The 15,648-nt window shown below is 38.9% G+C and overlaps 2 protein-coding genes across 4 annotated transcripts; both read right to left on the bottom strand.

The window, feature by feature from the left end:
• Positions 1–659: 659 nt before the first annotated feature.
• Positions 660–15,241, bottom strand: tnnt2a (troponin T type 2a (cardiac)). 3 transcript variants are annotated; one of them, XM_068339780.1, is made up of 15 exons: positions 15,189–15,241; positions 14,563–14,604; positions 7,826–7,845; positions 7,576–7,623; positions 6,471–6,536; positions 4,513–4,542; positions 3,893–3,917; positions 3,317–3,380; positions 2,976–3,092; positions 2,803–2,880; positions 2,601–2,711; positions 2,396–2,505; positions 2,195–2,285; positions 2,076–2,116; positions 660–910 (listed from the first exon to the last, which is right to left on the bottom strand). In XM_068339780.1, the coding sequence occupies exons 1-15, from the start codon at positions 15,224–15,226 to the stop codon at positions 877–879; spliced, it is 915 nt and encodes a 304-aa protein (XP_068195881.1). In that variant the 5' UTR covers positions 15,227–15,241; the 3' UTR covers positions 660–876. The 3 variants fall into 3 exon arrangements, with proteins under 3 accessions (XP_068195881.1, XP_068195885.1, XP_068195896.1); XM_068339784.1 differs by lacking the exons at positions 14,563–14,604; positions 15,189–15,241 and adding exons at positions 8,315–8,384; positions 8,497–8,616 and having other exon boundaries at positions 7,576–7,626; positions 7,826–7,843; XM_068339795.1 differs by lacking the exons at positions 14,563–14,604; positions 15,189–15,241 and adding exons at positions 8,315–8,384; positions 8,497–8,615 and having other exon boundaries at positions 7,826–7,843.
• On the bottom strand, positions 8,972–14,043 carry lad1 (ladinin). The gene is made up of 13 exons (XM_068335848.1): positions 13,970–14,043; positions 13,558–13,849; positions 12,253–12,326; positions 11,353–11,518; positions 10,996–11,079; positions 10,837–10,880; positions 10,722–10,761; positions 10,571–10,614; positions 10,380–10,446; positions 10,140–10,277; positions 9,954–10,043; positions 9,526–9,632; positions 8,972–9,376 (listed from the first exon to the last, which is right to left on the bottom strand). The coding sequence occupies exons 1-12, from the start codon at positions 14,041–14,043 to the stop codon at positions 9,552–9,554; spliced, it is 1,194 nt and encodes a 397-aa protein (XP_068191949.1). The 3' UTR covers positions 8,972–9,376; positions 9,526–9,551.
• Positions 15,242–15,648: the final 407 nt, after the last annotated feature.

Genomic DNA, 15,648 nt, shown 5'->3' with positions numbered 1-15,648 from the left:
GAACTACTTAGTATGTACTGTATTTGATCATAACACAGCATGAAGCATTCCTCATTCTATTACTTAATTACTTAAGCACCTCTTTTCATTCCAGCAAGATTATTTTTTTTTATTTCTGTCACAGCTGGCTTGTTCTCAGCAGGTTTCTTTTTTTATTGAATTTCTCAAAAAGCTTTATCAATGATTGGATCCTTTGTGAAATTCTTTGAGGAATTACTTTCAGTCATTCAATTTCAGCACCACAATATCACTGTCAACGTTCTTCTGTGCTCTGTTTAAATCCATCACTATTTTCGTGGTATGCTAATTTTTAACTACTGTAGGGAAAACATCCGTGACTTACTGTTTTTCGGTTTCTCATCAGCATGCGTGTTCAAATCATCGACCTTTCACTCCAGTTGATCAAAGAGAAGTTAAAAGCATTTGAAGAAAACACTCATTTTTCATCCTTAATGGAATAGGAGTGAGAATTTTCCCACCCCAGTTGTCTATAAGTGAATGTTATTCATTCTCTAACACTTTTGCATGTATATGCGTGTACTTGTACGAGTGTGTTACTTCGCTGGGTGTCTGGGCTCGGGCCCAGTGAGCATCGTGTCAGAGCCTGTCTCAAGACAGACGTCTCTTTCTGTCTCAGGATTTCAGCACCCGTGGCTGGAAATCTTCAAAGGAAAGAAGCCATGAAAAGGTTTTTATTTACACCCTTGAACACACAGGATTGACTTTAGAGGAAATGAAAACAAAGGCATCAATCAGAGACAAATCTATAGTATATACGAGAAGCAGGTGATTGTTCTTAGAGAAACAGGTGAGACTGGGGTGTGGCAGGAAAGCCAGTTGGTTTGAAGTGGTGCCTGTGGGACGAGGAGGATGTGTCTATTTCCTCAGGCCTCTCTTGGTTCTCTTGGACCTGTTGTAAAAAAAAAAAAAGTCATATTAGGGAAAATATTAACGCAAAAAGATGGAGTACATTAAGAGCTTCTACCCTCCATCATCCACTCCAGATTTAACAAGACTAGATGGATAGAACAACCTGTCACATACGTACATGTGTACGTTCACATTCCAGTCTTTCAGTGCATCTGTGACATATGTGACAGCTGATGTCCCGCCACACCTAGACATCCATATGTAGCACACACAGCCAGCTCTCACAGTTAGAGAGGTAGTTAACTTCAGAGGCTTTAGGGTGAAGACGAACTGTTCAAGTCTCTGTGAACGTTTTCCAGAATGCTGCTATATGATGTTTGGGCCACATCTAAATTCCTAGAACTTCAATCGTAAAACCCGGGACCCAGTAACTGTTGATCAATGCTGACAGGCTTCTGGGTAAAATTTCACAAACTGGTTTTATGCATAAGAGCAAACATGTAAAACCAGCTGTTGTTTCAGAAGTTGAACCTCTAGTGTAAATAAGAGCGTGCAGATCTCAGTGTCATGTAGAGTCATCACAGGTCACGCTTCTCGTGTTCGCGTGACCAATGTCAGTATTGTTTGACAGTGTATGGATCATAATAAGGAACTTTCCATGTGTACTTAGAATAAATAAGAATGTTAAGACAATATTATTAGTGACATTTCATAGAATTCACATACCGTGTTTGATCATAACACAGCATGAAGCATGCTGGGAGATTCTTGATTCAATTTTTTGGGGTTTTTTTGTCAGTTTCCAGAAAAATATCAGCACCAGGTTTCATTCCAATAAGATTATTTTGGTGTTTGCATACATTCCATACTAAGACTTAAGCAGGAACCATGTAGAATTTTTACAAAAGCTGATGAGACCGAAGGCTGAAAATTCTTTACTTTTTTTTTAAGCGATGATATAGATTTGTCTCTTTTTTATTTCTGCTACAGCTGGCTTGTTTTCAGCAAGTTTGTTGTTTATTGGATTTTTAAATTTTTTTTAACTTTATTAATATTTGGATACTTCAATGACCTTTGTGAAATTCTTTGAGGAATCATTTTCAGTTGTTCAATTTAATTCCAGTAAAACTGTAATGAATATTTTATATACTATTACTGGTTCTACTACGGGCACAGCTTTTTAAGACTCAGATTTTGTTCCTCACGTTTTCTGATGGTCACTGACGCGATTCCTCAGCACATTGATCTGGAAAAGAAAGAACCTTTAATGTGCTTGATTACGTAAATTAATTTTACAATACGTGTTTCAGATTGTCGCACAGACCTCATATTTCTGTCTGGTGAACTGATACTGCAGTTCAAACTTCTCTGCCTCCAGCTGGTGCATCCACTCCCACAGATCCTTAGCTTTATCCCTGTGAGACACAGATGCAATAAAAAAGACAACTACTTTAATCATATTATATCATATATAATAATAATAATTAATCCTTTTGATCCAATGACCAATCATCTCTCAACCTACTTGAGTCCTTCCTGACTCAAGTTCTCGATGTCCAGAGATTTGCGTCTTTCGTTCAGGATCTTCTTCTTCTTCTCCCTCTCAGTCTGCCTCTTACCACTGCGTTTCTCTGTCTGAGAACGCGAAAAACAGAAAGCAACTGCGTACATCCTTTATATATTCACCAAAGGAACACCCCCCCCCCACTATGAAACCTTCACTTGCTCACCAGCTTCTGCATGTAGCCTCCAAAATGGAGGCTGGTGAGGGTTTTCTTTTTCTTAGCGTCATCCTCTGCTCTCCTCTTGGCCTCCTCCTCCTCCTTACGAGTCCTTTCATCCTTCAGGAGCACAAAAGCAGCAAAAGAGGAGGTTCAGGAGTGAAACAGTACATCTGATTAGGAACTATACATTCTTTAAACTTGACACTACCTCAAGACGCTTCTGTCGCTCTTTCTCTCTCTCACTGCGGATTCTGTGCTGCTCTGCACGCTCGGAACGCCGTTTCTCCTGAACAGGAGATCATCACATCTTAAAGGCTCTTAAACTGGATTTTTAATGTTGTGTTTTGGGATATATTCATTAGAATGGCTATATGGCCTTACAATCCTTTCTGTCAGATGAATCAGCTCCTCTTCTTCCTTCTTCCTGCTCTCAAAGTGAACCTCAATCAGAGTCTGAAGCTCCATCAGATCCTTCTCCATCCGTTTACGATGTATATCCTGCAGAAGCAGACATTTTAACGTTACATCTGAGTTATATACGCACAATATTCTGGCTCAGCTACCTACAAAACCTTCCCTTAACTGCAAAAATATTCATGTCAAAGGAGAACATGATCATTTACAGTAGACAGAACAGAACTATTTATGACACAAATGGCCCCTTATAGCTTCAGGCATAGTAATGACATGTTATTATTCCCCATTCTCATTCTGTCACTCACGTCAAAATCCACTTTCTCTCCATCTGGGATTTTAGGAGGGATGAGGTTGGGCATGATAAACGGCCTGGGGTTAAAAAAAAAAAAAGAACAAGAAAAAAAGGGCAGAATGGGGAGGATCTATAGATATAAAATGAATAACAGGTTCAACGCACCAATCACATGTACAGTATGTTCAATGTCTATGCCTGGGCATGTTGTGAATGTTAAAGCAGCTGCTTTTTCCCTGTCTTCTATTGCTGTCATCTTTGTGTCAGAATAGATTTTAATAAATCCTACTAAACTCTGTCACAGAATGAGATTCAATCAGGTCAAAAGAATGAGGCTCATTGTCAGAACTAGTCTTGTAGCTTTTATTAATGTCTGTATTATAACACTTCAATGATTCTTTACCTTATTTCATCTTCGACTTTTTTTTTACGCATGAGAGCGTACTGGTCTTCTCAATTTAGGGAAACCAATGAGTGCATCTCCCAAAAATATCAATTTGAATAGGATAAACTCTGTATGTGCAGGTAGAGTTGCAAGAAATGCATAAAATTCCCCAAAATAATTCTGTAGAACATCAAAGTTACTCACTTGAATTTTGGTTTGGTCTCCTCCTCTGTTCAAAAAGAAATCAAATTGAAAGAGAAGACAACAATGAGCTGAATTAGACCACACACATTTACTAAAGTCACACCTAGACCCTCAGTCATCCTACCAGAAAACACTCAGTAACTTACGACAATGAATATTTCTACAATGTATTTTTTGTGCCATGCTTTTCCTAAAGTTTGCAGAGGAATAATAGAAAGCAGGCTGACCGCAAATATTACAAATTGGTTAAATGATTTAAAACCTAGAAATTTGTTAGCACTTATTCGCTGAGCATCTGTCAGATTAGACGTGTTTGAAAAAGCCAACAGATATGAAAATCTGCCCCCCCACCCCCACCCCCCTACGGCTTTCTGGCATGTGATCACTGTACACAACTCATCCTCTGCACTCTACAATGAGAACGTCTACTTGTTTGTGTGGAATCCAACACACACCCATATGTTGCACAACGACAAATAGCAGAACTGAAAGGAAAACACAGTTTATCTCAAAGTTCATCTGAACCTAATCCTGACATGACTCGGGTTCAGTTGAGTATATCTAAAGGTAAACAAGGAACGCCATGGCAACACTGATGAAGATCAGATAAAGAGTGTAACCTTCTCCTTCCCCTGCTTCCTCGTCTTCATCTGAAACAAAAATAAAAAGAGGTTATTAGAGATTTGTGGTTTAGATTGGCAAAAGAAGACTAAAATCCATTTACTGAAGTACATGCGCGTGTGTGTGTGTGTGTGTGTGTGCATGCGTGTGTGTGTGTGTGTGTGTGTGTGTGTAGTTTTGTGAGAGAGATTTTGATTTGATTTTGATTTTTTTTACATCACGTTTTATTCATCAAAGTCAAATTACAAAATAATCACGTTGAAACGAATTCAAAAAGAGATTCACGTAAAGAGGATTTTCAAACGTTCTCTGTGTTTTCTGAACAAAGACACATCTAACCTTTCAACTTTTATCAAAACATGAACATTAGGACAACATTAGGTAAAAAAAAACAACAATTATCCGTTCTCCACAATCATCTCTTCTACAATCATCTCTTTTACTTTTTTCCTTATTTTTTTTATTTTTTAATCTATAAAACTCTCGGTCTGTAAAAACTGGTTTGCCACTTCTTGTTTTACTTTTCATATAAAAGCTGACTCTATTCCAAAAAACATGTTTAGGTCAGAAAAGCATTTTTCTAATTTTGCCCTCGAACCTTTTTGTGTCTTGCGGGAATTTTTTTTTTTTATGTTGTTCTCAGAGCTACTTGTTTTAGGAGGTGTCTCAGGTGTTTCTTTAGCAATTTTATTCGCTTTATTCATTTTTGTGTTAGTCTTTTTCCTTTTCAGAGCTATCTTTAATATATATATATATATATATATATATATATATATATATATATATATATATATATAGAGAGAGAGAGAGAGAGAGAGAGAGAGAGAGAGAGAGAGGAGACGTATCATAAATAGCACTCTGGAGGAGTGGTTAACAGTGTGTTTTTAATAAGCAGTCTCATTCCAGAGACACTTTGGTATTCATGACCTCTGAATGACTCTCCACAGATACTTTTAAAAGCCATTAAACAGCCATACATAAACAGAATAAACTTATGAGGGTAATTGATGGGGTCGACAGAGGTGGTGAGAGTGTCTTTAGGTTGGAGTGTCTTTCGGTGGATCCTTGAGCGGGAAACCGAACCCCGGTCGACACCCCCCCCCCCCCCCCCCCGGGTGCCACAAAGGCTCCCACTGCTCATACAAGCACCAGCAAAGTTAACACGTAGAAAATGATAATATGAATATGTGAGACCACTGTTGTGTTACGTTCACCATCATCATTGACCGTCCATCCGTCATTAGGGCTGATCGTTCATTGGACGGCTGGCAGTAGATTGCCCATGGCATTTGAAATGTAAATGAAAGTGGTGGTAGATAAAAAGCATCACCAAAATCATTAGGATTCGTTCCCTGAGTAGCACAAATATCCGCACGACTGCAAGATTCCAGTCATTCGTCTCGTAGTTGAAATATTTCATTCTATAGTGAAGTGACAGACCAACCAGAGTGACAAGAAAAGCCATTCTGGACACTTTTGCTGTGACACATGATGTGGTGTTTTGTCTACATCTATAAAGAAACAGCTCTTACAGACTCTGTTGGTTTGATTTTTTAATGTATTTCTTCTTTTTTTAATAGAACTACATCTTTTGCATGAGATATATTATGAATATGGATTTTATTGATATACCTGTTTATGGGTTGGAGTGGGGGGGAGATTATTTACTGATTTGAAGACATTTATACAAATTAAATATCCCTTCTTTGTTATGTGTCACCAACAGGGAAAAAAAAACTGAATTACTGATAAAGTAGAGCTAATACCTAATTCAGACTAATAACCATGAGCACAAAGGGCTGAAGGTGTGAACGTCTGGAGATTACTGTCACTCAGTGTCTGAATCCAGGGTGACTAATAGACAAGGAGGAGAAGAAAAACGTGTGTGTTCCCGTCTGCGGACACTCATACGGTAGAATGAAGTGATCACAGCTGGGTTTTATGTTCAAACCCTCACCTTTTTCTTCAGTGATGTTCTCTTCTTCAGCAGGTTTGTCTTCTTCTTCTTCTTCTTGAATGGCCTCTGGCGGAGAAGGAAAGTTTTCAGCAGTCGCTTATATCCTGACACTTCTAAAGTACCATATAGTGCCTCACATCCCCATCCCAACAACAACCGCTCTCACAGTTCAATAACCTGTTTTAATCAGTCACAGGAATAAGATGATGGGACAGCTGTTAATCCTGAGACTCGTGAACCACACCTTCCATAGAGATAACAAATGGTCAGCTCAGAATGAGCTACGCTCCTGTGGTATTTAAAGCCGCCAGCATTAAGTGGTGTCAGTGTGTGTGTGTGTGTGTGTGTGTGTGTGTGTGTGTGTGTGTGTGTGTGTGTGTGTCTGTGTCTGTGTTTGTGTTTCTGACTGTGTGTCTGAGTGGTGTGATGACTCTTCACTTTCTCAACTGACTTTTAATCTAATCAAAAACTAAATGACAAGGTGTTGATTTAGAACCGGTGCCAAGGTTCATGAGAGGTTCACTTGAAACAGGAAGGTCCTGATTCACAGTATACTGTATATGGTGTGTGTGTGTGTGTGTGTGTGTGTGTGTGTGTGTGTGTGTGTGTGTGTGTGTGTGTGTGTGTGTGTGTGTGTGTGTGTGCTCATGAAAATATTTAATATACAGTATATCTATGTCATATAAAGAAATACTGAAATATAAATAGAAATGCATACTTAAATTCATTAATACAAGGACCCTGTTGAAAATTTTCCTTATTTTCCACACAATTACGTGTGTTCATTGTTAATGTCTTATACTTTTGTTTATGACTGTATATCTGGCATTAGTTGGAAGTGGAACTGATTTCTCTCAGGATTATTGGGTCTGAATCTCTGCATGAATTTTATAGAAAATGAAATATAGAAAAACATGACTAAACAAATAGCGGTGCAGATACATGTTATCTATTATTTTATTGCAAAATCCGTTCAAGTTGTATTTACAGATGAATTTACTGTCTCTAGTTGTACTTGTCTCCTTAATACTTTTATGTATCTTGAGATTTTTTTTTTATTCATAGGAATATTTCATTCTTTACAATCCAGAAACGTAAGCAGTACCTTCATCTGCCTCCTGCTCTTCTACAGCCTCTTCTACCGTTTCCTCCCCTGCTGAGAAATATCACAAAGGTGTCAGGACAGCCAGCTGAGCAAAGCAAAATTTGTCATGAATGTTTCTGACATAACACTTCATGAGGTGTTGCTCTCTCTTTTCACTACTGCTATATTGTCCAAACACGATTAAACCACTGGTCAGGAAAACAAATTGCTTGACTTTAGAAACACAAGGGCTAAAGCAGGATTCTCGTACCTTCGGCAGCTTCTTCTTCTGAATCATAGCCCCAAAAAAATAAAATAAAAAAAAAGAGAGCAGACACATGACATAACCAGTAAAGCAAACCATGTATTATAATGCAGTATAAGTGTTTGACACATAAACGGCTACAATTCCTGATGGTTTAACTAGAAGTAGAGAGATAAGATGAAATAACTACCATATATATGTTATATAACCTTTCTATAATTTGGATTAATTTGATTTCTTACCTTCCACCTCCCTGTCAAAATAAAACACAGCGACATTATTACTCTGATTCAAAATTAATAGCAATCTGTCATTTTACAGTAACAAAGCTGTCTTCACGATTAATTAAGGGAAATGGTTATAATGTGCAATTTTATCATGTTAGGAATGTACACTCTAGTCAAGCAGAAACATTAAAAATGTGTAATATATAAATACAGAGCATTATCTTTGTGTGATACAGTAAGTTTAGAATTAAATAAAACATCAACCTACTCCTCATACTCCTCGACCACCTCATCGTTTTCAGACATCACCGGGAACGTTGGGATTTGCAGCAGTAAGTCTGGATTATATAAATTATATAAATTTATATCATTTAACAATGATTTTATTCACAACTTCATCATGTTTGAAATTGTACACATGCTTATTTTGTTATAATTAGTCGAATTTACCTGAGGTTGGATGATGGGTTGATGGAGAGACTCAAAGTGGAGCAGAGGCGCTGCTTGCAGGAACAGGAGGTGGGATTGAGGCAGGCTATGTGTTGGGAAGAGGCTTCAGGCCCCCCCGTTGTATTATTAATAACTTTTTAGATAGCACGTACTCTCCATTATCAGCATTCCCTAAAAACGGCTGCTGCGCAGTTGCAGAGCCACAAAGGTCAAGATAAAGCAGTTCCTATCAAACGATTCCCACACACACACACACACAAACACACACACACATAGACACACTCAGACTGAGTTGTGATAAAATGCAGGCATGCGACTCTTATCTACATCCTCCCTCTGCTGAGTTAAGTGGCGTTGGAAAGCATGCATTCATTTAAGACCCAGAAAACCTTTGGGATGTGTGTAACAGTATTAGAAATCATTTTATGACACACCTTTTTGGTAATAAAACATTTTATTTCTCAGACAGGCAGCATCTTGCCCACATTGAAACAAAGCAGGATATATATTTGCTTCATGAAATGAAAATACACAATTACACCTGCAGAATTACCAATACTTTAATTCAGTAAAACAGCTGTCATTAGCCTGAAAACCCTCCCATATTTAAAGTGCCTCAAAATTACTGAAAAGTTCTGAATATTTCACTGCCCTCTCTTTTTCACCTGCATATCGATCAAACTGTGATTCAATGTCTTCCTAGAAACAGTGCAGGGGGGGAAAAAAAAGTGTTTTGCAGGAAATATCCTTCTTTTCCTGAAACGTAACTCACTTTTTACTGACTTTCTTACGTTGCCTCCTCCCTCCTGCATTTTAACAGTAAAGAAAAAAAAAAAGAATTGCTTGAAGGAAGAATCAGTCGGTCGTAGAATCGGTTAATCTAGAAGTTGTGAAAATAAACGTACAGAAAAGCAAGAAAAGAATAATGAAAAAAAACATACTTTCAATACATTTTTAAATGTAAAGTTATTTTAAAGTTCTTCACTACCACAGAGTAAATATTTCTGCTTGTCGCTGCATGATTTCTACCTGTAAGGCAGAAAAATGAGTGTCCTTCACTTGTGGATTTTGTCAGAGTCGATTCCACTGCTCTCAAACATGCTCTTCATTGTGTTGATATCCACATTTTTCAAGTCCTGTATATATTGAGAGAGGAAAAATGGTCACAATTATTTATACAAGGCCTTAAATCTCACATGCAAAAGACAGAAAGGACAAACTTGTGCATCTTCTGATGTGTTAATTTCTCACAGAAATGATTAAAACACTTCAGTCTCTGACCACAGGTAGCACCACTTCCACATAATTAACTTTAAAAATAACCATAAATGCAAAACTAATAGCAAACAGCAGGAAGATCCATTCAGTGTGTATTGCTGCCCTCTAGCGGCCAGCTGCTCTGCTCGTTTGACTTCTCCCATGACAGTTTTAAACAGTCGGTTCACCAGTAGCCTTACAGCGGGACATTGTGAGGATCCAGTTTGGTTGGTCTTGTTGAGCCAGCGGTTGATCCGGTCTGACATTCCTGTTGTGAAGCGCTTAAATTCCTGACATCAGACACGTGATAATTAGAATATACAGAATCGTAATGACAGCACGTCCAGAGCAGAATACAACAAAGATGATTGAAGTCATGGGTGTACCGGTCTGGGTACTCCAGGGCTGGTCGGGCACGCTGCTTGCTGCTCCTTCTCAAACAGGCCTCTCTTCCTGGAAACCTCATCCATCAGGAACAGGGTCCTCTGGGCCACGTCTGGAGATCGCATCATCTCACTCGACTTCTACTCACAAACAGGAAGTTGAATCAAGGAAAACAAGAGCATAACAACAACAACGGGATAGTGGCTTGTTCTGTATTGAAGGGAGGGGTTTGTTTTGTTGACCTGTGCGGCCTGAGCCAGTCTCTCCATCTTCTCCTGGATGGACTTGGATGAGATCCTGTGCCTAGAACTGGACAGAATATGTAGAAAATGAAATGCTCATACACATAGGTCCAACTGCACGATGTTTGATTAGTAATTATTAAAATTTTGATAGGAGTTTCATGGAAAAGCTATAGACTATAAAAACTCACTTTCTCTGGAAAGATGATGCTTTGTCTTCTTCTTCATGTTGCTCCTTGACCAAAATCAAAGATAATTAACGTTATACAGTTTTAATTGTCAATGTATGACACAATTAACAGACAATTTGTTTCATTTGGAACAGGAAATAAATGATCTTACTGTGGATTCAAACTTCTTGGAGGCCATCCTCACACTTGCACTACAACAAAGGGCATAAATCAGCAATCAAACTGAGATGGAAAGAAACTCAAAGCAAATGAGGATGCGTCCTTACCTTCTCTGCAGAGGAGCAATCTGTTCCTCTTTCTTTCTCATCATCTGTGGAAAAATATAAATATGTTAGCTGGCCTTACTGTCATTTAAACATCATTATCAAATATGTTAGAATGCATCAAGGAGAACGTGCAAGCGTGTGTATGTTGTTTGTGTTTACCCTGAAAGATATAGTCCTGGAGCTGTGTCTGACGAACGCAGGCTTGGCAGTCGGTTCAAAGTTGCCGTTGGACGACACGTTGTTCTGAAGTAAAAAATTAAAAACGTCAAATGAACAATTACATATGAAGGTGTTAAAGTGTTCCAGATCAGTATATATATGTTCACTTGTTGTTTTTTCAAGAGGAAGTGCAATATCTACTTTTGAACACTAGAGGTCAGTGCTGCTTCATATTATTGATGAACAACTTATTCCACTTAGAAGGCGTGTTTAAAGGAAACCTCCATGCAGAAAACCAGGTATGAAGCACAGATACACTCATGTTGTACTTTATGTCATCGGTGTGTATTCGAATACCACTTGTGTGAGCCCGTTCTGAATGGTGCTCTGCGCTCCTCTTGGAGGGGGATTCTGGCAAGGTGTGGGCCAATGTTCTCGAGGTGAGACAGAGGTTGTCGGAGAGGAAGAGCTTGTGGGAGTCCTGCACCCACTGGTAGTTTGGTCGAGTGAGATGGAGAGTGAACTGTAGCATCAGAGACACAAGTTAACTGAAAGGTCAGCTGAAGATGTCCATGAGAAAGAAACCAGCGTTCTAGGGCCCCAACTCAGAGTAAACTGGTGAATCTGAAGGTCTTCACAGGACTTTATTCACCAGCCTCCTTTTCAAATATTGTTTTCTTCACCCTGTGTCTGTTTTTCTCTACATAACCGACTGGCAACATTATAAGTCTGACAAATACATAGATCCGTGAATGTGCAAAGGAAGTAGACAAATCTACAAATTCATATTAAGATTTACTGGTGTTAATGCAAATTTCCCAGGTTGGGATTAATAAAGTATAAATCTATCGCCAATAGAGATTGCTGTAGAGTATGTTGACAATTGCATGGGAGATGCAGGTGAATGCATTTGTATGCATTTGTATGCATTTGTATGCATTTGCAAGTTTCAGGATGAAGTTACAGATTATTTTGTACATTTGCTAATGGATAGCTTACACCTGTATTGATGTACAGTAACACAACTCTCCACAGTCATTTGCAAATAGTTTGCTCTGACGTTGGCCAGTTATGTACATATAGTTTATCGCTTACATAACCAAAGCGATTATACTGTCTTCTTTTATGATACTCTAATTTTCCTGTCTGCAATCATCTTAATCTCGTTTGAAACAAAAGTCAGATCTGTATTTAATCCTTCCTGGGACTGATCCTTAACAACAAAACGAAGAAAATCCAAAACTTGTGTTCATCAACCTGACAAACTTGCGAGTCGTGTTAGATCCTGGCTTCGGTTCAGGGTTTCTGCCTGTCGATTCTCTATTTCCGTGCTGTCAAAGAAACAAACAGGAGAATCAACCAACATGAACGAATGCTGTTGTTCATTAGCATCTGAGACACACCTTATATTACATAATCAATACAGTTATGGCCTTATTTTCAGATACACTGAAATAAAAGCTGCAAGCAGGTGTAATAAAAGATCAAATTCAAATTATGAACTTAAGTGGGACCTTTCAAAGTTTATAGATAATTTGCCTGGCGATCAGTCCAACGATAAGACAACAAATTATTCTTACTATACATTACTCATTTACCTTTTTATTTCCACTATCACCCATCATAGTTTTGTTATAAAATTAAAGTTGGTTATATATAGCATCGTTCACATGTTCGCGCTCTTCATGTGTGTGACATTAATAACCAAAATATCATTACGTGAGTCTTTCCATATTACATAACTCTTATCTATCCCATAATATCTTTCCATGAGAGTGAAGAAAAGCTTGAGAGTTGTTGGTGTAGATTGGAGAAAATGATTAACTCACCCTCTGCGTGGGGTAACAGTTGGCTGCTGAGCTATGACAGAGTGAAGCTTTAATAGTTTGATGTTTATCTAGAGTTTTACTGCTGCTCTTGTCAAAGTTTGGGCGGTTCGTATATCTGATAATTAAATAGGACAAGGTGATATATCCATCAGCATATCCCTCTGATCGTCCCTCTGTCTGTCCACTCATTTATGTTTCTGTAAAAATTATTCGACTAAGTTGTGTCCCTTACATACAGTATTTACATATAAGATTATTTTAAGATGTTTAAAGACAAAGATTTGTCATAAACTGATGAAGTCATTCCGTAATATTCTCATTCCTCTAATGACATTATTGACTCCTTAGCTCTTCCTTACGCATCAGTAACAAGTCAAATCTTTCATGATCTCATGGTATTTAACAGAACTCATTGAATCCATTAATTGTAAAGTTGGTTCAGATATTTATGGTTTGGTTAGTTTTGGCTATCCTGGTACTTTACATGAAATAAAATCACTGAGTAGAATCTTAATTTATTTCAAAGCTCCTCATTTCACCTGCAAATCTGCAGACGTTACCACGTTACACATTGTGTGGTACCTTCAGCACGAGGACGTTAGCATTCAAATGAAAGCATCCTCACAGATGTGCTTGAATGGTTGTGTTCTCTACTCAGATGATAACTGCATTAAGTGTAAGAGTCAAATTCTTATTTCACGCTGATGCAGAGCAACAAATGATTCCATCTTACTTGTGTGTCTGTGTCGTCTCTGCTGGTATTGCAGCTGCTGTTGCTGTTGTCTGGACTGTAAGGGGCTGTTTTTTGGGGCGGTTGTGGTTTGGATGTCAACACCAGATCCTGGTCCTCGTTTAAATCCCCTAATATCTCCACCCTGGCTCCTTCTCCTCCACCTCCTCTGCTTAACTCCGCTTCTTCTTCCTCTAACTTCTTCTGTCGTCTCAGCGTCTCCAAGTGCCTCATCCTCCGCTTTTCGTCACGCAAGCGCAGCATCTCCACAAAGTCCACCTGTATCTGCTCCAGACTGAAAATAAATAAAAATGTGTCACGTATATAAAAGAACAGGCGTGATGGATCGTTTAAGGAATGGGGAAAATTAAATGTCAGTCCTGCATCCGATCGGGTTTCTCTACAGTTCCTCTGCCTCTTTGAAACATGCTTTTGCTCCAGGTACTCAGCGAGTGATGTTCTAGATAGCTTTTCATTCTTTCCATGCATGGTATCAGGTTATTCCATGGGTTTGAAAAGTAAACAGATAGCATGTTCCCATGGGGCACGAGTGTAAGAATCATCTCCTTCGGCTCCTGAAATCTACCGAATAAAAAAGGTCTACCATTAGAGAGGACGGGTTTTTATATACTAAAATTCCCAGGGCCCTCTTACATATAGGAAACAAAGAGAAAAAAGACAGACAGACAGAATGAAACTGAAATAGAAGAAGGAAGAGCTTTGAGTGTAGCTGGAGGTGTTCAAAGAGGCAGAACACATACACACCTACACACAACAAAGCACAGATAGTCAATAAATCAAACGTTGACAAGTCTACAGAACATCCATCATGTGCTTAAACTAAATGGTGAGAATAACCTGGTGAGCTCCTGGGACGTCTCGCTCGTGGAGTCTGTTTCGAAGGCGTTGGGACTGATGGGTCCGTCTCTTGGCACGCGGCTGAGGTCAACATCAGGGTCGAGGTCAGCAGTGCTGCTGGAGCCCCGCACCCTTCGCCTCTTTTCCCTTTCCACCTCCTCCTCGTCTTCCCTTGACCACTGGCTTGCCAAGCTGAGGACGGGATGATTCGCAAAGTACGATTCAGATGAGACGAAAATGAAAAGATTAAAGAAGAGTCATGAACATCAAACTTTGATGACGTGCACATGAACTTGTTTTGGATGCTGGGAGGAGAGATCACGCTTATAACGGTTGTACCGAACCTGCTTTACTCGTTCATCCACTGTTCATGAGTAGAGGCACAGTGGGTTTGCTTGTCTAAGCAACTTTGAATCAACTTTGCACATTTAATAATAAGAATGTCAGGTGTAAAAAAAAACCACAACATGAGCATTTGATCGTTAATTGTCGTTAAATGATTGTTTAATCTGGATATATATTTATTCAAGGGAGGGACATTAATCTTTAAAAGAACAGTCCGTAACTGGATCGCACATATTTCAAATATCAGAGCAGATCTTTAAAATTAATGAACCCAAACGAAGCATGAAAACTTTTTTGGCTGATGTCTCCAAATGTGACCCCATTGGAATCTGAAACAATGAAGCCAGGGATCGTGTTTAATTCTCATTTACTGTCAGAAAGGAGCAGCAGATGGTTCAGTCAACCACAGGAAGTCAGCGACATGATCTCACCTGGACAGAGCGGACCAGTTCTTCCGGCTGATGGACATGTCGGACGAATGAAGGTAGAGTTCCCAGAGCGCGCTTCTTTCTTACAGGACGGCAGGTAGTCAGATTACTGTCGGTGCGGCGCAAAGCAGTCCACCTTTAGCCCGGTGCGCTTCATGCAGGAGTCACGTGACCGGGTAGGTAAACTAGAGAGAGAGAGAGAGAGAGAGAGAGAGAGAGAGAGAGAGAGAGAGAGAGAAAAGGGGGGGAGCAAAATGACAATGACCATGACGCGCTGCTATAAAATAAGATAAGTTTCTCTCTTTTTTTATTGTCTATTCATCTGTGTAGCATTTCTAACTGACTTTCACCCTTTTATTCAGAAATTATTCAGCACTTTTAGTAAACAAAAATAATTTAATTATAAAGTATGAATGGAATGTCCAGAATCAACAATTTCCTCCTCATTCATTCACAGATATTC

Source organism: Antennarius striatus, chromosome 2, assembly GCF_040054535.1.
Source record: "Antennarius striatus isolate MH-2024 chromosome 2, ASM4005453v1, whole genome shotgun sequence".
Lineage (NCBI taxonomy): Eukaryota > Metazoa > Chordata > Actinopteri > Lophiiformes > Antennariidae > Antennarius > Antennarius striatus.
Note: the sequence above shows the minus strand (reverse complement) of the source record. Positions and strands in the feature narration are given on the sequence as shown.

What these genes read in the sequence shown, in the direction of transcription:
- tnnt2a (XM_068339780.1), bottom strand. Translation starts at nt 15,226, where the DNA reads ATGTCCATCAGCCGGAAGAACTGGTCCGCTCTGTCCAG. An exon ending in TTGAGTCAGGAAGGACTCAA is followed by an intron (nt 2,286 to 2,395) that starts GTAGGTTGAGAG and finishes TGTGTCTCACAG; the next exon opens with GGATAAAGCTAAGGATCTGT. An exon ending in GTCAGTGACCATCAGAAAAC is followed by an intron (nt 911 to 2,075) that starts GTGAGGAACAAA and finishes TTTTTACAACAG; the next exon opens with GTCCAAGAGAACCAAGAGAG.
- lad1 (XM_068335848.1), bottom strand. Translation starts at nt 14,043, where the DNA reads ATGCATGGAAAGAATGAAAAGCTATCTAGAACATCACTCGCTGAGTAC. An exon ending in GAGACGACACAGACACACAA is followed by an intron (nt 12,327 to 13,557) that starts GTAAGATGGAAT and finishes TTTCTTTGACAG; the next exon opens with CACGGAAATAGAGAATCGAC. An exon ending in CCAGGACTATATCTTTCAGG is followed by an intron (nt 10,881 to 10,995) that starts GTAAACACAAAC and finishes ATTTTTCCACAG; the next exon opens with ATGATGAGAAAGAAAGAGGA.